The sequence below is a fragment of the Rhinopithecus roxellana genome, chromosome 6 (assembly GCF_007565055.1).
Source record: "Rhinopithecus roxellana isolate Shanxi Qingling chromosome 6, ASM756505v1, whole genome shotgun sequence".
Classification (NCBI taxonomy): domain Eukaryota; kingdom Metazoa; phylum Chordata; class Mammalia; order Primates; family Cercopithecidae; genus Rhinopithecus; species Rhinopithecus roxellana.
In genome coordinates this window covers 148,458,707-148,482,904 of record NC_044554.1, presented here as the reverse complement: position 1 = coordinate 148,482,904, position 24,198 = coordinate 148,458,707, and the positions used below count along the sequence as shown (strand labels likewise).

Here is a 24,198-nt window from a genome sequence, read left to right as displayed (position 1 = left end):
AAGAGCGCGAACAGGGGGTTGCCTGCAGCAGCCAAGCACTGGTAGAAGGGAAGGGAAGATGGGGGAGCAGGAGCCAGGCGGCCCCCTCTCCCACACAGTCTCAGCCGTGAACACACCCGCTGGCCGCAGCACAAGAGCACTGTGCGTGGGCACAGGTGGGTCCCAGCCTTTCTGGCTGGATGCAGCTTAAGCGCTGAGCCTGAATGAAGACTTTCATTGCTGTTTGCTGTTTTTCTTGGCCAGTAGCCATGGCAAACATTTGCAGGTGGCTTGGCCAGATTTTGACACTTAAATATTTGAGGTTGTGATAAAAATCAGAATATTACTACAATATGGTTCTGTGCAGCCTCAAAAAAATAAAATAAAGTAAAAAAAAAAAAAAGCTATCTGCAATTTCAAATGCTCATTTAAAGACACAGTCCCCAGAGGGAACTCATGTTTTCAAATAAGTACTCATTTCCTCTTTCCTGAGAGAAATAAAAGAGTCAACCATCCCCAAATGTTACCACCTAGAGTTTCATACTGAATCCACTGGTGAGATGGGTTGGGTTATTTCTTGCTGAGTCTCCAGGATCATCTACGCAAGGTTTTGGATGGAGAAAAATGGAAATGACAAGATGTGTGGGTTTGAATCAACATGGCAAACACACCAGGGAGGAATCTGAATGAAAGAAATAGCCTCCCTCAGGCTTGGCAATGAGACAAAGTCCTAAAATTGACAATTATCTCCTAGAACACACCAGGAGCGACACACAACACCCCAGGCTGGAGAATAAATGGGAAGATGGAGTGTGTCCAAAAGGCGTCCATACCAGAGAAACACCCGCCTCCATCCAGGCATGGTGACACGGCCTACAAATGGCACCCAAATGTACAGTCCTGGGCCAGCTGCGTAAATTATTGACAGAGTCAGCACTCATCTTAAACTTTAGTGCTAGGCCTCAAAAGACTGTTTCATAAAGACCAGCTTTGTGCTAACAATGGCTGAATACTAAAGGCCTCCAAAAGGGTAGTTGGTGGGGGGTGGCAGGGAGAGGGAGGCAGGAGAACTCCAGGGGGGAAGGAATGCTGTAAAACCGCTAGTAAACTCTAGCACATTTTATGTTTTTCCCCTTGAAAGAAAAATAAAATAATTATAATTAGCTGGCCTAACTGTGAATTGTCTGCTGAAAGCCAAGCCACTTGAGAGAAGTCCCTGGAGATTTAGATGCTGTCTTTAATGAATCCACCCCACTCTCTTAGCATACTATGGGTTCTTGATTTAGATAGCGGCAACATTTGCTCTCATGGTCATTTGAGAAGAAAAGAAATCTTTAGCAGAGATACTTACTAACCTAGCATTGACTCCTTTCAACAAAGCCAAGCATTCAAAAAGCCAGGTTAATATTCTGTTTCTTGAATAGAAAACCAAATGCACCCACAGCAAACTCACAAAATGGTCATTACCCATTACCCATTACTCTCATTTCTTAAGGTGGGTATTAATGTGTCACAGCTCATCCTGGTAAGTTGAAAATGTGAGACAAGGTGCCCCTTCTGGAAGATCCTAGGGAGGAATAAGCCAGTGTTCCCTGCGGGTCTGGAATTCTTATAGCACCAAAAAACAAGAGGGAAAAGACCCACTGACAAATTGTGGAGCAGTTTCTAAGTTTTTAATTATCACATCCAATATTTGACTGAAAATTCAAACTGAATGTTGATGCACATACCAAACACTGCAAGTGCCCCTTCTCATTTTAAACAGAGAATTCTGGGAGTGTAGAGCTGCCAGTTCTCAGCAGCCAGCAACAGAACTTTATCACAGTTCTTTGGCTTAAAGTTATTATCTTTTCTTCCTAAGAATGCATGTGCTCTTAAATCTTTGATTTCATCTTTACTCTTGTGAAGTTGGAAAGAACAGACACCATCCTCATTCCAGGGATAAGGAAGCTGGGCCAGAGATTCTGCGTTTCTGAGAAGCTCCCTGGAAATGTCCCCTCTGTGGATCCTCAGACCACACTTTGCATAGCAAGGGGCTAGAGCTAATACAGGATACCCAGAAGGGAGAGCTCTTTCCATCACATGACATGGAGTGTCTGGGGTTCAATGACAGCATCTTTCCACCAATTTTTCCTCAATGCCTCAGTATTGTCTATTTGCATAGATGAGAGAGAGGGGCCTGCTTTCTTTGTTTTGTCTACTCCGGGAATCAGCATGGACCAACGTAGAGGAAGGAGAGGGCTAATAAGGAGGCAGTAACAAGAAGAAGAAGCAGGGAAGAATGACCAAAGGGCAGGACGACTAAGGAAATACGGGTAGTCCCCCCCCCCACCTTATCCATGGTTTTGCTTTCTGCAGTTTCAGTTAATCATGGTCCAAAAATATTAAAAGGAAAATTCCAGAAATAAACAATTCACAAGTTTTAAACTGCTCACCATTCTGAGTAGCATGATGAAACTTCATGCCATCCCAAGCCATGCCCCCCAGGATGTGAATCATCTCCCTGTCCACCATGTCCAGGCTGTGGACACGCCCCACCCAGTAGTCACTTAATAGCTATCTCAGTTATCAGATGGAAAACACATATTATACACAGGGTTTGGTAGTATCTGCACTTTCAGGTATCCACTGGGCAGCTTGGAATTTATCTGTCACCGACAAGGAGGGATTGCTGCACACAGAAGATGAGGTGATGAGTGTGGCAGCTCCCAGGAAGGGAAGGGCACACTCTGTTGGAGACAAGGCTGAGCTGGTAGAACTTCCCTCCACCATGTTTGTTCTGTGCACTATACTCTGGTCTCCATAACAACCATGGGTTTTCCCACAGTCATCTTAAAGTTCACAAATCTTGTCTGAAGAAATGATGACACAGAATGACTTGCTCCCCACCCCACCCCTACCACCCAAAGTCCAGGATCAAAACAGCTTCTACCAAGCGGAGACTCCTCCCTTCTCCCATCAAAAGCATCACTCTGCACTCTAGGCCATATCATGCCAGCCAGAAAAACCAACCAATCTGAGCACCAGAAACCAGGAGAAAGTCCAGAACATTTCCTGAGCTCCAGCCAGGACCCAGGGACAGCCGAGAAGGGCTCCTTACCCAATCTGGCGGTTGGTGGAAGGTGCCTGGGTGATGACGGAGCTGGACTGGGGCGACGGCATGGCTTGCTGAATCACAACGCTGGTGTCGTGGTTGGGCAGCCGAGCACTGCTAAGCTGGTGAGTTCCGGGCCCTGTCATGGCCCCACCAACTGCATTATGCATTGAGATATTCTGCCAAGAGAAGACACAGGGGAAAGGTCAGGAGGAGTCAATGTTTTTATTCTACTCTCAAGCTCTCAAAGGCCAAAACTGGGAATCTAGTCACGTCAAGTATATAGAGAGTTATGGCTTCCGGCAAGCCGTAGGCCCATTCATCTTGTTATAACATACAGCTACGAGGAGATGAAAAATAACTACTCACCCTTAGAGTAAAGCATGTGAGAAAATGCCTTAAAGTTTCCTTATCACTCTCCTGCCGTCCTGATGTGAGGTTTGCATCAGAGACATTTAGTGCCTGCCTTCTCTGACTGGGAGGATGAATATCAGATTTGAAAATGATTTTTGTGATAAGTGCATAATACTGTGATTTCGTGAATAGTCATTCTGCATCCTGCTTTGCATGACAAGCACACTGGTTTTTTCCTTTCATTTTTAGTCCTATAAGTGTGCCCAACCATATATATATATATATATATATATATATATATTTTTTTTTTTTTTTTTTTTTTTTTTTTTTTTTTAAAGAAAACGACTACCTTTCCAAATCATAATCTCAGGACTCAGGACACAAGCTCAGTAACTTGTGGAATGAGGTTGGATGACTGGAATACATGACAAGACATCTGAGATCCAATGATTAGAGCAAGAGTTACCACTTTCTGCTGTATTTTCATAAAATCCATCTCTCACAATGCATAGAGTAATGGAAACACAGAACAATAATCGAGCATCTGGTTACTTGTTCCCTGTCTTTTCCTGTGGAACATAGGATGTTTGCATTCACAGCTCTATCCCATGGTGCTTGGACCACAGTAGGCATTCAGTAGATGTATATTAATAGCATGGATAAACCAGTGAAAGAACATGAGATGCCTGAGTCACTGACAGGACCTAATATCATGTATTTATTTCTGATGCCTTCAAATGAATGCTTATTTGTTTAAAATTCAAAAGTAAGTAAAATATGTGAGAGAGCTCTTCATGGAAAAGAAAGTTACTGAGACAACCAGAGAAAATTCACACTGAGCAGAGAAGGCTGATCAACACATTGGGACCAAAAGGTCAGAAAGAAATTTAGAAACCAGTAAAGAAAGAGAAAGTGGCATAGTGCTTATGCCTGTAATGCCAGCACTTTGGGAGGCTGAGGCAGGAGGATCACTTGAGCCCAGGAGTTTGAGGCTGCAGTAAGCCAGAATTACACCTCTACACTCCACATTACAGCCTGAGGGACAGAGTGAGACTCTGTCTCGAAAAAAGAAAAAAAAAGAAAATAAAAGAAAAGAAAGAAAAGAAAGAGAAAGAGAAAGAGAAAGTTCTTGGCCAAAAAAGTAATAGGTAAGGGCAATAAGTAAATCTCTACAAGTGGCAAGGTACAGCTCTTCAGCCTAGAAGGGTGGGGAAATTTAAGAGGTCTATTAGACAATAGGTTGAGGATGGGAGGGGAAAAATGGAGTGTCACTAGCAATTTACTAAAGAAAAAATATATATATATCTGTCTGCGCTTTGGTGTTAGCAAAGAAAAAATAAATGTTACCCAAGAGAACTAGAAGTGGTCCTTTGAAGCTCTTCTGCAAAGAAAAGGATTTCCTGCACTATGTGTTAAATGATGGTGATAACATATACGGTATTTGGGGTGGCTGTGTCCATCACATTGCACCTTTCCCAGGTTTCTGATTTCTAAATCCTGACCACACAATTTGTCAGGAGTCCAGATGGAAACTGGGCACCTGGCTTAGACTGTGAGCCTACTGTGTTGTCGTGGGACCCCAAAGGCAGGAACAGGCTTATATATACTCACAATCCAAAGGCTTTTCTCTTATACACTGGAAAATTTTTCTGACGTGGGAAAATACTGTGATTGGGTAAAGTAAGATGAAAGGAAATGGCGATCTGCATTGGTGGCAGTGCAGGAACACACTGTAGTTCTTTTTATAGGATCTAGAGATTTAGAGAATTGGACTAAAAATGATAATGAAAATAAAGAAAATTGTGTTATTTCTTTTGAAAGTGAACCTTGACAAACTTATTTCCCTGGGTCTTAATGAGGTCAGAAACTATAGGTATTATTTTGTCCGTTGTTTAAGTTCAAAGACACTTAAAATTTTTCATCTAGCTCACAGTCACCTACTCTATCAATAATAGATCCAAGGCACAGAACCATTTTTGACTCTCCTTTTAGAATTATTGATGCTGTACAATTTAATTTTTAAGATCACAATCTTTAAATTCACAAAGAAAATTATAAAACATACGGACTCTCCTTGAATTATCCTGGATGCTTCTTTTCCATTACCCTCTTCGGCAGTTTCCAAGTTCTACAAATTTAACTAAGTGTCCCTCATCTCCTCCAATCTGTCCATCCATCCTTCCACCAACCTATAACCAACTGCCATCATCTTCTATCCTTGTCTAGACAATGGTCTCCTTCATGCGCTCTGGCTTCTCTTCCTCCTTTTTCCCCTACTAGAGCCACTGTGATCTTTTCAAAATGCAAAAGTCATCACATCACACACGGCGTATGTGAGGTTCCCCTCCCACCCACTCCCCAGAACATACACCCTAAGCCATCAGTTTGGAAGTCACTGGCAGCCCTCCTTGTATGTCTCCAAAGCCCGTGTAGGACTCTTTCTACCTCCCAGCTCAGCTCACTCCACCTCCACTCTTGCTCTCTGTGATTCATTCCACATTCTAATTTCCTAACCTCGTACTAACCATACTGCGCTCCAGCATCGGGCCTTGTATGCTGCTTTCTAACGCCAATGCCCTTGCCCTGCCTATATCGTCAGACCTCAGAATCAATCATCATGTAGGCAAGCCTTTCCTGCCCACACCCACCCAAGTGATGGGCACCATCTCCTTTTCCTTTACAATACAGTGGTTTACAATTGTTCTTGATTGTTTGATTAATAGCTGTTTCTCCCCTAGACTGTAAGCCCAATGAGAGAAGAAACTAAATCTGATTTTACTCCCCATTATGTCTCCATTGCCTAGCTTTGTGCCTGACATATCAGAGTGTTCAATAACTATTGAGTGAATAGGTGAACTATAACATTCCTAGAATATTCCATATGATGAAACATTACCTGTTTGTTCCCTGGTCAATTTTCGAGAGTGCTAATGTCCTGTCTCTTCACCTTGCAATATACAAGTATGCAATAATGCAGTTTTAGATATTAAGGTATTGTTAAATTATAGTTCAGTTGTGGGCTGAGAAAACAGAGAGGATCAGGATTAAGAAGAAAGCCACAAGCCTTGTATAGATAATAAAAAGTAAAACCTTTTTAAAAATATTAAAGGGGCCATTGAAGGAAGATGCTGAGAGTTGAGCTTCCAATCTTTGAGTACTTTGGCTCAAATGATGGACACAACCACCATTCCTTACATCCACCACGGAAAAAGACAAAGAAAACTGGCTTATGCTGCAGCACAAAGAATAGGTTTAATTTCTTCAGAGTAAAGCATGTTAAATAAGAGAAAGAAGTAATCCCCTCTCTCCAAAATAGCTTAAGAATCTTCTCTGAGAATCACCAAAAGGAATACTAATCACTATCTAGGAATATGTCCAACATTCTCCTTCATCAACACTTTAAAGGCATCTCTTCATCTCTGTGATCTCTACAGAAATGGAAAAGGCTCCTGAAAGACATATTCTAGCTCTTCTGTAATCTCTTCTTTACCCAACACATAAAATCTGCAAATTCTCCAGTCTTCTCCCAGATCCAGAGAGTAATTTCAAAACATTTTGGAAAAATAAACAACCCAGCAAAAGCATTATCATTTCACACTAAGAGAAGGCAATTTTTTTTCTTTAAGCATTACATAGTAACTCAAACACGAAATTACTTCCTGAGTTCACATTGTCCCAATTATGGGTTCAAAACCTGTCTTCATTGATAAAAAAAAAATTGCATTTTACCTCCAGATAAATTAAATCTCCAATTTCAAAAACACAAAGAGTGACTCTATCTTGCTGAGTTATTTCTGATAGTACAGGTGGGTAGATGTGAAGCTGGTGAAACAATGTCACCAAACTAATGGATGGATGTCAGTATGCAAGGAAGGACCAGAGGTGTTCCTCGAAGCTGTCCTTGGCCTTTTCTTGTTCAACATTTTTTTTATCAACAGTTTGGATGAAGAGGTAAAAATCATGCTTGTCAAATCTGCAGTTGACACAAAGCTGGGAGGCATAGCTAATGTTCTGGATAGGATAATCAGGTTTTACTTGAGCCAACTGTGTGATCTGGCCTCCAAAAATGCTAACATAAATCTAGGTTGCTTTACGAGAAGTGAAACATCCAGATCTAGAGAAGTAATTATTCCACTGTAGAGTACATTGGATTGACCACATTTGGCCACCACATTTTAAGGGGAAAATTGACAAATTAGTGTGAATGAAGGCATCCAAAATGTATCACAGCAAGAGCAGTAGAAGAATCAGAGAATATTTAGTCTGAAGAGGAGACTTAAAGGGTCATGCTAACTGCTTTAAAATATTTGCAAGATTAGACATAGTCTGTGTTGCTCCAGATGGCATAATTTCTTTTCTTTTCTTGTTTTTTTGTTTGTTTGTTTGTTTGTTTTGTTTGTTTGTTTTTTTCAGACGGAGTCTCCCTCTGTCACCCAGGCTGGAGTGCAATGACGCGGTCTCAGCTCACTGCAATCTCTGTCTCCTGGGTTCAAGCAATTCTCCTGCCTCGGCCTCCTGACTAGCTGGGACTACAGGCACGTGCCACCACACCTGGCTAATTTTTGTATTTTTAGTAGAGATGGGGTTTCACTGTGTTGGCCAAGCTGGTCTTGAACTCCTGACCTTTTGATCCACCCACCTCCCAAAGTGCTAGGATTACAGGTGTGAGCCATGGTGCCCAGCCAGAGGGCATAACTTCAAAAATGTAATAATGATGATAAAAGTCAATAATAATTACACTTTGAGTACCTATGTTGAAGCAGGCACGATGGTAGATGCTTTATAAACTGCATCTTTAGTCTTCACAATGACCCTTAAGAGGTAGGCATTACTATCCTTATTTTAAGATGAGAAAAAGAGTAAATTCCTCACCAACACCAATACCATACCACTCACCTCTGGCTACCCTCACTCTTAATGAGGTGATACTTTCAAGGTACAGATATGACCTTCTGTCAGAACAAATTTACCAATATGTAGAGATATCCAAAGACACAACAAGCTGCCTGTAACATACTGAACTTCCTGGCACTAGAGTTAAGCCAAGATGAGTGGCCATTTGTCAGCTATGTCACCAAAAGTATTCCTGCCTCAGAAAGGAGATGGCACCAGATGACCTCCAAGGTCTCTTTTATTGCTAAGATTCTCTCATTTATGATACATGGTTCATGCTTTGGCTCAAATGTTTCCAAATGATTAGTAATGTGTAATAGTGTTGAAAATATACAGGCTTGGGAGTTAAGAGGTCTATTCTAGTCCAGTTTGTCTACCGTTCCTTGTAGTCATGTAACCTGGATGAATCATTCAACCTCACTGGGCTCAGTAGCCTCATCATTAAAGGAGGGGGCTGGACCACATGGTCTTCATGATCTTTTTCAGCTCTGATACTCCACAAGTCTCTTCCTATGTTATATTTTATGAGACACTAAATATCCAAACAGACTTTTAGACTCTGATTCATGGACCTACAAATGTTGATTTTTCTCCATAACCATAAGCTTTTGTAGAAGTGAGCCTTCCAAAAATTATAGCTTTCTGCCAAACCCCAAGGGATCATGATTCAAGAAACAGATCTAACAAAAAGTACAATCTCTCAACCACCAAAGATGAAAGCTCCACTTTAAACAAACGATCTTCACCGAAATTTCTCCCTCTTTGATTCACATTTCTCAGCATGTCCTTTGACTTCTTCCTTTCCTCAAGTATTTTGGGATGCTTTGCTCTCCATTCATTATTGTTCTGAGACATAAAGGGTGTGAATGAAATGAGAAGCAGGGGAATAATGAGTCTTGATTGCATACTCCTGAGCTTGAGGTAGAGTGGTAATTGTCTTTCTGCATGCATGGGCTTGGTATACAAAATGCAAAAAAAAACGATCTGATGCACGTAAGTATACATCCATGTTCTTAAAAATAACTATAATTTTAGGGTGTGGTAATGAAGGATGAAGGGAATGGACCACAATTGAAAGTGAAGGTTGGAGCATATAGGCAAAATGATGTTGATTCCTGTAAGGTCTCAAAATGTTATCTGCAAATCTATATTCCATCCAACTGCCACTGTGGGGAGACTTTATGGGATTTTCCATAAAGAGCCAGGGTCATCTTAACTCACATTTACGAGTTGTGCAATCTTAGAGTTGTCTGCATCTTAATGATGCCTGGGCAGTTATGAAGACTTTCAGAAGTTCCCAGATGTAAACATCCCTGAACTGCATCCAAAAGATATGCAAGACATTCACAGAATAATGAAGGTTCTAACCCTCTGGAAGCTACTAGGCTTTCTGGAGGTATAGAAAGGATGTTAGAGAGTCCTGATTCCCACGTTTGGTGCTCTCAGGAGCTATCTATCAGGACAGGTATTTTTTGGATCTTACTAAGAGGACAGGCTGCCCCATGACCAAGGGGATAGTGAGGTATCAGAGGAGACATGGAGTAGAGGAGGGCACCAGGGACCATGCAGGCCACCTCTCCCTCCTAGCATTCTGTGCAGCACAGTCACACAGGGCAAGGTGGACAACACAAGGTAAGAAAGCATCTCAGGTCATCTCTTCAGAAGGGAGAGGAGAGCACAGGGGGCTATGAAAACTCTAGCCTTGATATACACATTTACATTCTGCTTTTTAACTAAGAAAATTAGCCAGGCATGGTGGCAGACACCTGTGGTCCCAGCGACTTGAGAGGCTGAGGCAGGAAGATCACTTGAGCCCAGGAGGTTGAGGCTGCAGTGAGCCATGATTACACCACTGCATTCCAGCCTGGGGGACAGAGTGAGACCCTGTCTCGAAGTTAATTCATTCATTCATTTTGCTTTTTCAGTTTGCTATTTAACTCTGACAAATTCCAAGAGGTACCATAGTATAAAAGAAAAACATAAGCACTAGAATGGACCAGACCTAGGATCAAGTTTGCATCAGCTCCGTCGTGTCTGGGGCACATCATTGAAGTCCTCTGAGCCATACCTTTCTCATCTTTAAAATGGAGATAATCATCTAAAGGACAGGATTAGCATCAGAATCATGTGAGATGACGGATGTCCCAGCACAGTGTCTGAAAACAAAAATATACTTCTTTCCTTTCAGTAAAGTCCAGAACATGAGGCACAGAGACAAAACGTACAGTCTGGTGGCTGCTCCCCATGACTGATATTAGTATTAGTAATATTAATAATGGCTAACACTGATACAGCATTATTGTGTGTCAGAAAACTCATTTAATCCTTATCATCAGTCTAGAAGGTAAGTATATGGTTACGACACAGTTGAGGACATTGACGCAAAGAGGTTAAGTGACTTGCTCAAAATCACACAGCCAATAAGTGGAAAAGCTCAGCTCTAGGCAGTCTGGCTTCAGACCTCTTAACCAGGCACATCACCACTAAGTCCTGCTGCTTCTAAAGTCTTGTTGTACAAATATTTTTTGTAGAAAGTGACTTGGCAAAAACTAAGGTATGCCTGCTATTCTTACAATGGGCACTATAAATGAGTGATTAATTAATATTGGTATGTGGTCTGAGAAATACACAACAGTATATCTGGCGTACCACTAATCTGGATCAATGTCATCACCACCACCTTCACAGCTGGAAAAGCTTGGATATACACCATGAATTCATTTCAAAATGTCTGATGAGTGTCCCTTATCTAAAAGTCATGCTGCATGCATAGGCAGCTCCCCTTTGACTTGAGGGAAGACATCACAGTAGGTAGAGAGGCAGCTTGCACACTGATGTAATCATCAGTGGCTTTAGCCCCCTCACCCATTGCCAGAAGCAGACGGCCCCCATAAGGGAGGTTCTAGACTTGAGGCTGTCAGCTCCTGAGCAGCAAGATCTGCCCAGCTTGCTGAGGCTCCCCTCCAATCCCCAGAACTCTGTCATTCTTTCTAATACTGGGTTTGAGGCAATGGAGCCCTGAACCATCCCTGTGAGCATTTGATAGCTATTCATTTAATCCTGTAGTCAAATACTCAAGACAACAAATACCTTCTCAGGTGCCACCCTTGACTGTGAGAAACAGTTTCCAAGTGTCTCTCAAAGAAATATTCTGCCCCTTCCTAGTCAGTTTCTTAACGCCTTGGACTGTCCATATTTCTGTTCTCATCTCCCACATTACTGTCTTGGTTGTCTTCGCTAAATATAATCATATGGGTTAAAAGGAGAGAAATAGCTGTACTTTATTCAGGTTCCTGGAATCAAGATTGAACAAATTTCTTTGATTGATGTATCCACCAAAATCCTGGACGTCAGAAACTAGTCTCATGCCATTAAAAATCACGTAACTGGCCTGGCTGGTGGCTCACGACTGTAATCCCAGCACTTTGGGAGGCCGAGGCAGGTGGATCACCTGAAGTTAAGAGTTCAAGACCAGCCTGGCCAACATGGTGAAATCCCATCTCTACTAAAAAACACAAAAATTAGCTGGGCATGGTGGTGGATGCCTGTAATCCCAGCTACTTGAGATGCTAAGGCAGGGAGAATTGCTTGAACCTGGGAGGCAGAGGTTGCGATGAGCCAAGATCACACCACTGCGCTCCAGCCTGGGCAACACAGTGAGACTCCATCTTGAAAAATAAAAATGACATAACTGTTTACTGTTCTTGGAGCAGAAAACATGCTGTGTTCACCTGAAAATAACCAGTGCCTGCCTCCATGCTGTATGCTTGGTAGATAGCAATGGATTCAATTATTTTGCAAATAAATGAATGATATGTGATCTTTAGCAAGCTTATAGTGCCTCTGTACTTCAGTTTTCTCAGTTGTTAAATAGAGACAACCCTATCTGATAAGGTTTTTGTAAATATTAAATCAGGTCATATAAGCATAGCATTTAATGCAATGTTGGACAATTAACTGTCCAATAAATGTTAGCAGCTATTATTCTAATTATCACTATTCTCATCATCATTACTATCACTGCTAATACCAGATAGTATCAGCTAACTATTCCTTGGTCCTCCACCTTATCCCACACACACTTCTTTCAAAGCCCTTAGAACACACTGGTATATGTATTATGTTTAAAGTCAGTCTTCCTTCTAGCTATGAACACTTTGATGATGGGGACAGGTTCTGACTTCCTATCATTGTCCTCAGGGCCTAATACAATGCCCATCACATAGATGTTTGCTGAGTGAGTATACAGAACATTACAATGAGTGCTGTGGAACAAGAGAAAATAAAAAGTCAGCCCTCTCCTTACTAGAGTGAGCCTCCAGCTTAGAAGGAATATGAAAAGTAGGGAAGAGAAGGGATGAAAAACACATGAATCTGAAAAATACCTTCACACACAAACACACACACACTATGGAAGCAGAGAAAGATGTGTCACCGAGAGCCAATTATTCCATGTTCTGAAGGGCAAGAGGCTGGTCAGCAGGTCTGTGTTTTCATCTAAACTCCGACACTAAACACATGATCCTGCTGAACTTCTCCAGTCTGTCGATTTTGTCTTCATGATTCCCACATCCGCCTTGCCTTTTCTTGACCATCCCACTAGCTTTAGAGGTCTGTCACCTCCTGTCCTGATCATACAATTGCTTCCTACTGATATAGGAGCCTGGTTCCTGGCTTCCAATCCTTTTAGTCCCTCCCCAAACACTCCAGACCCTGTTCTCCAATTAATTGATGTAATTCAGCACTTTCCTAATGCTACTCTCCAGCTCTGAAACCAGCTATAGCTCCCCATTACCATCAGTAAAAACCCACACTTAGCCTTGCCTTCAAGACTCTATATTTCCAGCCTCATCTCCTACCACTATCCCCTGTGCAAACCCTAAACTCCAGCCACACTGGTCTATTCATTACACAACTAGTGACTTCAAATTTTTACCTTCATACCTTTGCCTGTACATGCCCCAGACCTAGAATTTCCTTTCCTTCTCTCTGCCTAGCTAAATCCTGTCCTCTAAGCAATAAATGTGTTGATTGATCAATGACATTTTCTCAAGTACAAAATGAGGATCGTGTACCCTTGCTTCCTTTGACCTACAAAGTAAAGATATAGCAATGGTCTGAAAAGAGCTTTAGTAACATACATATTATCTTACAACCCTGAGCTTCTCCGCTCTGACATCCTTGTTCTTAGAATGATTCCCTTTCTCTCCCCTTTTCCGGTTCATTTTAAGCGTCACCTCCCTAACTAAAGGTACTCCACCTGTTATCTTCTACTTCAGCAGCCCAATCCTTTCACCTATAGCATGTTTCACAGTGTGCAATTGTCATTACTACTATTTCCAGTTCACTGTACAATAAATTCCAGGAAGAAAGGAACACAGCCTCTCTTGTTTTCTCTTCTATCGCTAGCGCCTAGCTCAGTGCCTGGCACAGAACTATATAAATTACCATTGGTTGGATAGATAAATGAACTGTGATTTTTGAGGTGTTGAAATGTGACTAAAGAGCAACTGATAGACAATTTCCTCTTGTCTAAGTCAGGAACATGGTCATCTTAAGCCTGTGATCCTAATATAAAAAGATAACATTGGCCGGGTGTGGTGGCTTACGCCTATAATCCCAGCTCTTTGGGAGGCTGAGGCAGGCAGATTGCCTGAGCTCAGGAGTTTGTGACCAGCCTGGGCAACATGGTGAAACCCTGTCTCTACTAAAATACAAAAAATTAGCTGGGTATGGTGGCACATGCCTGTAATCCCAGCTACTCAGGAGGCTGAGGCAGGAGAATCGCTTGAACCTGCGAGGTTGAGGTTGCAGTGAGCTGAGATCATGCCACTGCACCCCAGCCTGGCTGACAGAGTGAGACTCTGTCTCAAAAAAAAAAAAAAAAAAATTGCTGATTTGAGTTATCCTAAGTCATATCAACACGCAGAGGCCAGAGGCCAGCAAGCAGCTTAACAGTCTCCCCAATTTACCACGTGTCTGGTCAACCAGAGCCACTGATGGAAGTGAGGGCCCTTCCGAGTGACTGGAAAACTGACAGGAAAAACCAAAGCAATGTGACTAGAAACAAGTGAGGAAAGGAGTCCCAAGGCAGGTGTGGGGCAGATAAACAGAAGGCAACAATGACCTTGCCAAGCTCTCACACCTGTGTAGTGTGGGAGAAGAAAGGGTATTTAAAAATCACAAAAGCGGTGCAGCGCGTGCAGAGAAATGCTGAGCATTTGCACACTGCGAATCTAGTCTGGCCGTGCAAGAGGCAAATGGCCCATTCTAGAATTACTAAACAAATGTCTCTCCCTTCCTTACCAGAAATTTGCAAAGTTACTAAAAATATGGACACGTGTAAAAGTACCACGAGGATGCTGAAGGGTCTATTTCTTCCGCATTTTGAAGAGACTCCAATGCATACCTACTTAATGACCAGAAATATAAATGTAGCACTCTCTGGAAAGCTGCTAATGATATATTACAGATCTAAGAAGAGACTCACCTTTGCCTTTCCCTTGCCCAAGCCCCCCTTTCTCAGCTCCTGTTCTCTCCTGGCCAAAACAGCTGGAGGGTAGGGCTGGCTAAGTTGAAATTGCTTGAAAACTCCCTTGCCTGGAGCATTGGTTGGGCACCTGCATTCTGGAATAGTTGGCAAATTATACTCTTAACATAAAATAGAAATGCTATCTTCAGTGGAAAGGAAAATGTGCTACAAGTTAGACTTCCTCCTCCAAAACAATAAAGAAAAGAGGTGCTTGCTGCTTCATTTCACTTCTGGTGGAACCTGTCAGGTAGCTCTTCATGAATGGCCTTGCATTGTAAATTGTCTAGTACTTGCAAATGTAAGTTACTGCTGTGCTGTTCTAATGATCAGTGTTAATTCAGCAGCCTATTTCTATCCTGGGAAGTGGTTGTTTCACTGGGGAATAAGTACCTTTGAACCACCGTTGCTTCCAACCAAACTTAATCGTCATTAACAGTATTTCTTTTTTCTTAAAGCAAAAACCAAACTAAGTAATGCAGCAGAGAAACTCAATGAGAGGCTTAGTCTGTCTTATTTTATGACATCTGAAATTAAAGAGATAACATTTTTCCTTGATCACAGCAAACAAAACAGCATTTGTTATGTAGCACAGGGGATAATACACTGGCCACAACTGGGCATGGCAGTGCCCAAAGAAACTTCTGGAAATCCTGTCTGAATATTAAAAACAAACTTCATCAATTTCTCCTAGCACAGTTTGGGTTCTCTGGATCCTTAGGGGTCCCTAGTGCAATAGTAGTCACTGAGATAGTTTTCATTTTTATAGCTCCTGCAAGGTACTCCAGAAACCTGCATGCTATAACCTATTACCACTGTGATTTCATTTCCTGCTACTCTACCCCATCACTCTGTTGTTGCAGACTCATAAGGACCTCCTTGATATTCTGTGAACACACAGGAGCCTTGGCACTAGCTGTTTCCCTAAACTGGAAGGCTTCTTCCCACATATCCCCAGTTCCTTCCCTCATCTCTTCCAAGTCTTTCCTTAAATGTTACCTTCCAATGAGGCTCACATATGAGGCCTGGCCACTTGATCAGAAATTATAGCTCTGCCTCCTTGAAACCAATTTCATCCTTACTTAATCTATCCTTTCCCATTCATGACATCCTCCCTCACTTATTCTGATCCAAAAGCACCAGACCATTTCTGATCCTTATTCTTCAAATAATAATTAAAAAAAAAAAAAAAAAAACAGAAAACCTAATGGTTCTATTTTTTTCTTAACCATCAAGGATCTCTTTTGTGATTTCTTTCTCTGGGATCTCATATCTTTAAAATACTTCTTTAAAAGTCATGAATTCATTTTCCTATACAATCCCCTGCCTTCTGAGTCTATCATATTCCTTAATTTTTAAAATTTCATTTCACTTCATTGTACCGTGAGACTCCACTGTTTCTCAGTGTTGTTAAAATTGCAGTCAAACAGAAAGAAGGTGATGCTTTAGTCTGAGAAGACTGCATATAAACGCACAATTTCAATTAGAGAGTTTGACTACTTTAACATCTGGGATCCCAGTAGGAAACAGCTAGTACCTTCAAACTGGGTAATGTGAGGAGCATTTAATAAAGAGACTTTTTGCAAAGGTGGAAACAGATTGTAGGAAAGCCACAGATGGTGTAACACCCTGGGGCCAGTTTCAACAGGGAGCTACAAGAGTAAGAGAAGGAAGAGGTTACCAGGACTCAGGAGAGAGGAAGCCAGGGAGAAGTCAGCAAGACCTGGAAATCAGCAAGACCTGGGAAGAAGAGAGAACCATGTGGGGAGACGGTGCTTGGCCAGACCTGTGGCTCCTGGTCGAAGAAAGCAGCCAACTGAAGGAGCTAGGAGAATAGATGTCCAGTCTTTCCCTGCTTCCTTCCTGGAACCTGCAGTGATGACTCCATGGCCATATGCCCAAACCGAACCGGAAAACATCAGTTAAAGGTACTCATTAGATGGTGTGTATGGGCCAGCCATTCAGGGCAAGAGCAGAGTCAAAAAGGGACAGAATGGGCTTGGATGGATGATCAGAAAATACTCAGTACAATTATGTGTTCATCAAACGTGGGTTATTTTTATTTTCTCACCAATATATCCATAATGCACATGTTCATTAGAGAAAATTTATACAAGAAAAAGTAAGTCAGAAGGGTAAAAAAAATCATCCATCAACCTAACACGCAGAAAAATAAACTGGCTCTGCATTGACCCACGCACCCAAAAAATCATAATTGGGCTGAGAAAAACAATAGACGGCAGAGCTAAGACGCACCCATCCCATGGTGTGCCCAAGTAACCTGGCTCCACCCCACAAAGATGAGCTCGGGCAAGCGTGGCTTCTCTGAACCCAGTTACACGCCCTGAAATCCAGGTCTCACTTTAAGGCCACAGCTTCCTATCTGTCTACATTCCTCCCAGTGAAACAATTGGGCTTAGAATAAGAACGGCTTTATATGTGGGAGTCACAGAAGGTAGAATTTGGCACCTGGTGTTTATGTATCATAAAGCCATTACCGTGCCGAGCTCAACTCTACTTTCCGCCAAAATTACTGAGCAGGAGGAAAGTGGGCACATCTAGAAGCTGCATTTCTCTACCTAAGACAGCCAGGATATATGGGTTGACTCACTTAAGCAGAAGCGCTAATGTCAGTGACATCCGTATTTTTATTGAGGCACTCTCCCTGGCAACCTCTCACTCCTGTGAAAAGACACTAAGTCTGCAGGTCCCTGGTCTTTGGCAACTGGAACATGCTATAACATTCCATTTTAAGTTCATTTTCATTCTATTGTGCTCTACTGATAACTTCAATGTGGCACAAATTTACTGATTATTTGATAGACTAAGAAATAATATTTCTAAACCTCAACTCTAGATGAGATCTCAGGGGAATCAGAGATTCACATAAGAACCATACCCATATTGCTGGAGCTTTCAGTAAGTGAGTTCCTGGACAAAAGGCTTTGTAACATTCCCGTTGTGATAACGCTCATGTTCTTATGTTAATGATATTTATGTGTTTGTTTGCCTGTTTTTTTTTTTTAATTTTGTTCTAAGATCTGTTTTTTTTTTATTTGAGTGTTGTCCAGTTACTTTTAAAGAAATCCAATTATAGCCCTATATGTAAAGAAATACGTTTTTCAGATGTCTTTTCACACCTATATAGTTTGCTAGTCACTTTATGAAATAATTTTCAAAACCTATAAATGGATTTAGAAATTTAAATCTGCCCTAAAAAGTCAAATAGAATCTCAGTACAAAACGCCTTTTTAAAGGTTTATAATCGTTGATAAAAGGTATGGTCAGGGCAAAAGATAAACCACAAAGTATTTGAATTTCTTCTATTATTTTCATGTTGGTGAAGTGGCTTTGCCTATGAGTCAATTATGCATTTGTACCTAGTACTGATTTATCTGGGTAGCTAACTACTAATCTCACATCTGCTGGCACAGGAAGAGAGAACAGTTGCCAGCCCTCATAAATTCCTTGTCTTGTATGTTGCTCCATTTATTCTAACATCCTTGCACACCACGTTTGATAAAGGTTTAGGTAAGCCCATATGTGGGAAGCTTTTTTATTTACACACACACACACACACACACACACACACACACACACACACACAATGCAGCTTACAGATCTCTGACAACTAGAAGACCTCTAGTGTGCTGAGTCCTACCACCAGCTGAATAAAACTCCAGTGAAGGCGGAGGAGAGGGGAGGAACACTGAGCCAGAATGGGGTGCTTATGGTCTTTTATCTTAATTTTTGTGACATGATCCAATTATATCTATTCAATAGTGCCCTCTAATTACTAGTGGAGATGAATAATGAAAGATTCTCCTTGTATTCAAGCTCTCCCCAAGTCTGCTTCCCTCCTTGGCTTGCTCTTGTGAACAGTCTAGATTCACATATAGAGCATACCTGGAGCTTGTGGCATGCTCAGCCAAATAAAGGGCCACTTAAAAAACTGGAAATGCCCTCCGGGCCTCTGATAAGAGGCTGTGGCCCAGAGCCGACCTTGTGAATAGCAGGGTGGAATGGAAAGGGACCCTGTCCTGCCTCCGGACACAGTGTCTGTAACCAAATGGGTGCTGCCCAGTAGAGTTACACTTTCAATATGCAAGATTTGATTGTTAGGTTTTGGTGGTAACTTAGGAAAATGAAAAGAAAAAAGCAGATCCATGGAAGTTACAATAATTCTTAACAGAGAGGAAGTCAAGGCAGTGAAAAGGAGGGGAGAAGGCTCCACCCCAACAGGAACAGAAACAGGAATTCAGATGGATAAACCCCAAACAGGGGGTTTGGCTTTGATGCAGGCTGGGAGACAGGCAGGAAGAAATTCCCAGTCTGAGGTGAAGATGTTTTAAATGAAACTTGTCAGTACTTGCACATAGAACTTCAGAGTTGAAATATACGACGGAGAGCCTTGAATCCAACTCCCTGACTCGACAGAGAAGAAGGTAGAGGTCAAAGAGATCGTGTGACCAGGCCCAGTGGCCCATATCTAAACGGAGGCAGGAGTAGGACTAGAATCTAGATCTCTTGACTACTAATTCAGCGATTTTTTTGCTACGATGGGTGATTTTAGAGAGTGTCATTTCTGCAAAGGGGAAGGAATGACTTTATTTCATGTTCATATTTGGATCTCCATACACTGGACCAGTAAGGTAATTATTTCACTTTGTGGAAGAGAAAAGCCCAGGGGGTCCACTCAAAGGAGGCAGGAGTGAGGGTCAAGTTCAGCAGATATCCATCTGCTGGACATCACTGCTGGGGACTGGAGTAAAGGGAAAGGAATTCTGTTTGACAGACACGCTGACCTTAGGGTCCTGTCAACCTCCCATCAGCCAAGGAATCTCTGACCACAGAAGCCTGAGGACATTTTATGCTGGAAAGACATTTCAAGCTCACCCAAAGCACAGCCCAGCTATAAGGCTGAGTCCCAGTCGGTCACTTAAAGTATTTTCCCAAAAACAAATAAGAAAATACAAACAAAACCCAGCAAAGAATCTCTTTCATTTTGACAGTTTTTCCTCATACTAAAAGTGCCCAGCATGATTAGAACTATTCCCTCTGTGCACACTGGGTTAATACTCTGATTAAAAGCTTAAACTGCAGTGTGGCTTCAGGGACAGAAAAACAGGACTGCCTCTATGGTTTCATATACAGATTGTGTCACACTTAATGCTGAAATCATAAACTATATATTTTTACCCCCTCCAAGCTGCCTATTGTGTGCATATAAACAGGAACCTGGCAGCATGTCAGGGGTGCAAATTGATTTCCTTTCCCAAATAAAATTTTAAAAAGCAAATAAACAAGGTTATGTTGGCTAATGAAACATTACATGCCAGGCTGGGGAGAATTCTTTTAAAATGTATTTTCTTGAGCAAAGGCAACACAAGGCATCCATGAAAGGCTCTTTCATAAACAACATGTTTACATAAAAATGCATTACTTGAAAGACAGGAAAAGGCATGGTGCATCTCCCATGATATATTTGGATCGTGTTTTATAAAAAATAAACTGGGGGGGGGGTAGAAAGTAGGGAGTCCCAGCAGTGCTGGGGAATTTAGAAATTAACTGAAGCTGCTTAGAAGTAGGATGAAGTTGCTCTTGTTTAGAAAATGTTATGATCTTAGTGTTTTTATAATTTACCATCAAGACCTAAGAAGCCCATGTTGAAGGTGTATTATTGGCATGAAGATTTCAAGTTGGGAGAGAGAACTGAATTGCACCCACCACCCTCAGAGACATATGAATGGCTAGTCTGGTTGATTATCATCAGTGGAAACATCTCCTGGAGAGTGGCCTATTTCCTAACAGAGATGTCGAGACCAGCTGGAAGCAGTTTTAGTCATCTAATGTGGAAGAAGCATCTCTAGGTTCATGCCTAACTCGTACTTCACCGCAGATAATTCATTTCAACCTTGTCCTGGAACAAAAGCCATCCCTAGTGGACTGTGACCCCCAGATCAAATCATCCTGTACCATCTCCTTCTTTCTCTGTCTTCCCATCTTTAAATTCCTTTCTGCCAGTGAAGCCAGGTAGCATGAACCCTGATGGCACTCTAATGAGTAAAGTCACAAGACAACATGACACGTGGCTGAAAGATGGGGCTAAAGAGGGTCAAGGGGAAGGCTCAAGACTGCCCAGGAGACAGATGAGTTGCTGTCTGCTGATGGCCATTTATGAGCATGGGGCATTTTGCCTGTTGTTTTGAGCCCCCGTGATGTACCCTTCTGTCACAGTTACTGTCCCTTCTCAGCAGATGGGCATAGTGTACCGGAGACCAGACACGAGAGGAAAGTCTCCATAGTCTCGGGATGGCCTCAATAACAACAAAAGGAGATGAATCTGCACAGGAACTTCCATTCAGGCTTAAAGTGTAACTCAGCAAGCTAGTTAGAAATAAATCGGTGGCTCACTCATGCCTGTAATTCCAACATCTTGGGAGGCCAAGGCAGGTGGATCGCTTGAGCTCAGGAGTCTGAGACCTGCCTGGGCAACATGGCAAAACCCCGTCTCCACAAAATGTACAAAAATTAGCTGGGTGTGGTGGCAGGCGCCTGTAATCCCAACTTGGGAGGCGGAGGCAGGAGAATCACTTGAACTGGGAGGCAGAGGTTGCAGTGAGCCGAGATTGCACCATTGCACTCCAGCCCGGGAGACAGAGTGAGATGAAAGGAAGAGAAGGGAGAAGAAAGAGAAAGAGAGAGAGAAAAAGAGAGGAGAGAGAAAGAGAGAGAGAGAGAGAGAGAGAGAGAGAGAGAGAGAGAGAGAGAGAGAGAAAGAAAGAAAGAAAGAAAGAAAGAAAGAAAGAAAGAAAGAAAGAAAGAAAGAAAGAAAGAAAGAAAGAAAGAAAAGAGAAGAGAAGAGAAGAGAAGAGAAGAGAAGAGAAGAGAAGAGAAAAGAGAAGGAAGGAAGGAAGGAAGGAAGGAAGGAAGGAAGGAAGGAAGGAAGGAAGGAAGGAAGGAAGGAAGGAAGACTCAGAAATCATAAAGGTGACCCTGAGACCCTGCAGACCCAAATGTCCTATGCAGGTTTTAGGAGTGTGTGGCATGGCAGGTGTGAGAGCTGGGAGGCCTGAGACAGTGAGTTCTCCTCCCTTGTCCCCTCCCAACTCACCAAGCAACCTTGGTCAGGTCTCGGGACCATTCAGAGCTTTCTTTTTTCCAACACTTTTAAATAGAAGGTAAACACTGTCAGGCTGATGGCTGCAGTGATTAATGGGGTAACATTTGTAAAATGCTAAGAGCTTTCCAGAGCTCAAATGCAAATGCTTTAGACCAAATACTCTGGATAATAGTTAAAACACAAAAAGGGTTAGTCACCAGTTGGCTGAGAATATGAACCCGGGAAGGAATTACAGAGGGGAGGTGTGTTTTGTGAAAGGATTTGGCCAGGAGTGGGTGGACATCAGAGGAAAGGAAAAAGAAGGGGAAGGAAGCTTGGGGACTTGCAAAATCTGAAACACGAACTATTCTGTTTCCAAAAGAAGCCATTAACTTTTAAAACTCTGCACCCTTTGAACAACATCAAAGATAATTTAATTACAGAAAAATTTTTTCAATACACATCATCCTGTAGGGTTTGATCCAATGTATGTGTGAGAGTAGATTATCCTGATTTTTTTTCCTATCCCAAGAAAATGATACTTGAATCTGTGGGAGGGGCCATATACCAGTCGGCTTGGCACTGGTAACCATCAACTCCACTTGCCCCATTTTCTGTGCAAATGGAAGAATCAAATTAATCACTGGCAAATTTGATAACAGATGTGTTTCTCAGCAAATCCACATCAAGCATTCAGAAAGTAATTACCCCCTAAAGCTTGTTGTGTTCTTATGTACATTTGGCATCAACTGAAGCCTTCAGCCAGCTTTGTTTTTATCTGACTTGAAGCTGAAGCCTCAGGGTGATACTCCAAGTGGTGCTTTAGATTCTAAAGTCTTAACGGCCCCTGGCTTTAGGGCACTGTGTTTATTGATGCTATGTAAGCAATTTACAGTCCCTTAATAGCGCATTCACCACAAAGTTACAGTGTTTAACTTGTTAAATTATATTTAGAGCTTCAGGGAAAATTACCTCATTGGCTTCACTAGCATGGGTTATTGATATCACACACAAGTTAGGCAACATCCACCTGACTGGGACAGCCCAAGAACGTTTTATAGGCTGGAGGCAGAGAAGGTGAGGAAGTAAGGGATGGATGAGAGAGATAGAAGAGGCAGAGATGCGGGGAAAGAAGTCAGGGAAGAGAGAAGAGGCTGAGGAGAGCTCGACCACAGAGTCACTTTTAAACTGTAAAGCAAAGGAATTGGCAATGGTGGCCATTTTGATTCCAACTTCTCTTTCAGCCCCTTCTACAACGAGGCATTGCTCCATTCCCAATTCCCAATCTCCATGTCCCTTAGAAGGCTATCCCTCATCTAGGGGTCTGGGAGACAGCCCTGACCTCCAGCCACTATAATCACTTAACAAATAGGCTTGATGTCTAGTGTTTAGCTCTTCAGGGCTACAATATTCCAAGGGAAACTATGGAAACGTTAATAAGAGAACAAGAAGACAGAAGGAGAAGAGGGAGGAAGAGGAGGAAAAGAACAGCAGGAGGCAGAGGAGGAGGAGAAGAAAGAGGAGAAGAGGAAGAGGAGGAAGAGAGGAAGAAGAGGAGTAAGAAAAGGAGGAAGAGGAGAAAGAGGAAGAAGGAGAAGCAGCAAAATCTTTTTCAGACTAAGGAGAGCCATAAAGTATGGATAAAATATATTTGAGCCTGAAGCTTAGTGATGTCATGAGGCTTCTTCAGAAAAGCAGCCAAAGGCCAAGGTATTAAAATCCACTGAAGAGGCTAGAAAACAGGCATGAGAAACCAACCAAGTGGCTGATGTGCTCTGGGGTCTTAGTTCATGTGACATCTGCTGGCTCACAAAGGGCTAAGGGTTTGAAGCAAGCGATCGGCAGTGACAAGCTTTGCAGCATGTAACCTCTAAGAGAAAACAGCATTCTTTTTCCCACTTATGTAAGCTCTGTATTAGGTTTCTCATACTCAGGATAGTCGACAATAATTAATAACCAAAATAAAACAGATGTTAAAAAACAGGCATCCAATGAAATAAACAACATTGCTCACCAGGCCATTTTGGCCAGCATAATTACTGACAAGGAATTAGAGAAGGAAACAGCAGACTGTATGCATTTCCAAAGGTAGAAAATTAGAAGAGGGGAAAATGCTATCCTGAACATAAGCACATAGCTTCCTAAGGAAGTGAAGAACAGCTAGGTGTGTAGGTACTAAATACCAGATGCGATCCCTAGGAGAAATTTCAGTCTTAAGTATAAATCAGAAATTCCCATTCTTTGTAA

At 42.1% G+C, this 24,198-nt stretch overlaps 1 protein-coding gene across 1 annotated transcript in view; it reads right to left on the bottom strand.

The window, feature by feature from the left end:
- The window catches only part of CREB5 (cAMP responsive element binding protein 5), a 417,388-nt gene that overhangs the window by 252,475 nt on the left and 140,715 nt on the right, over positions 1-24,198 (bottom strand). Inside the window, exon 5 of the mRNA XM_010388326.2 lies at positions 3,080-3,252. Within this exon, the coding sequence (XP_010386628.1) occupies positions 3,080-3,252 (173 nt within the window). The remainder of the gene's footprint in view (positions 1-3,079; positions 3,253-24,198) is intronic.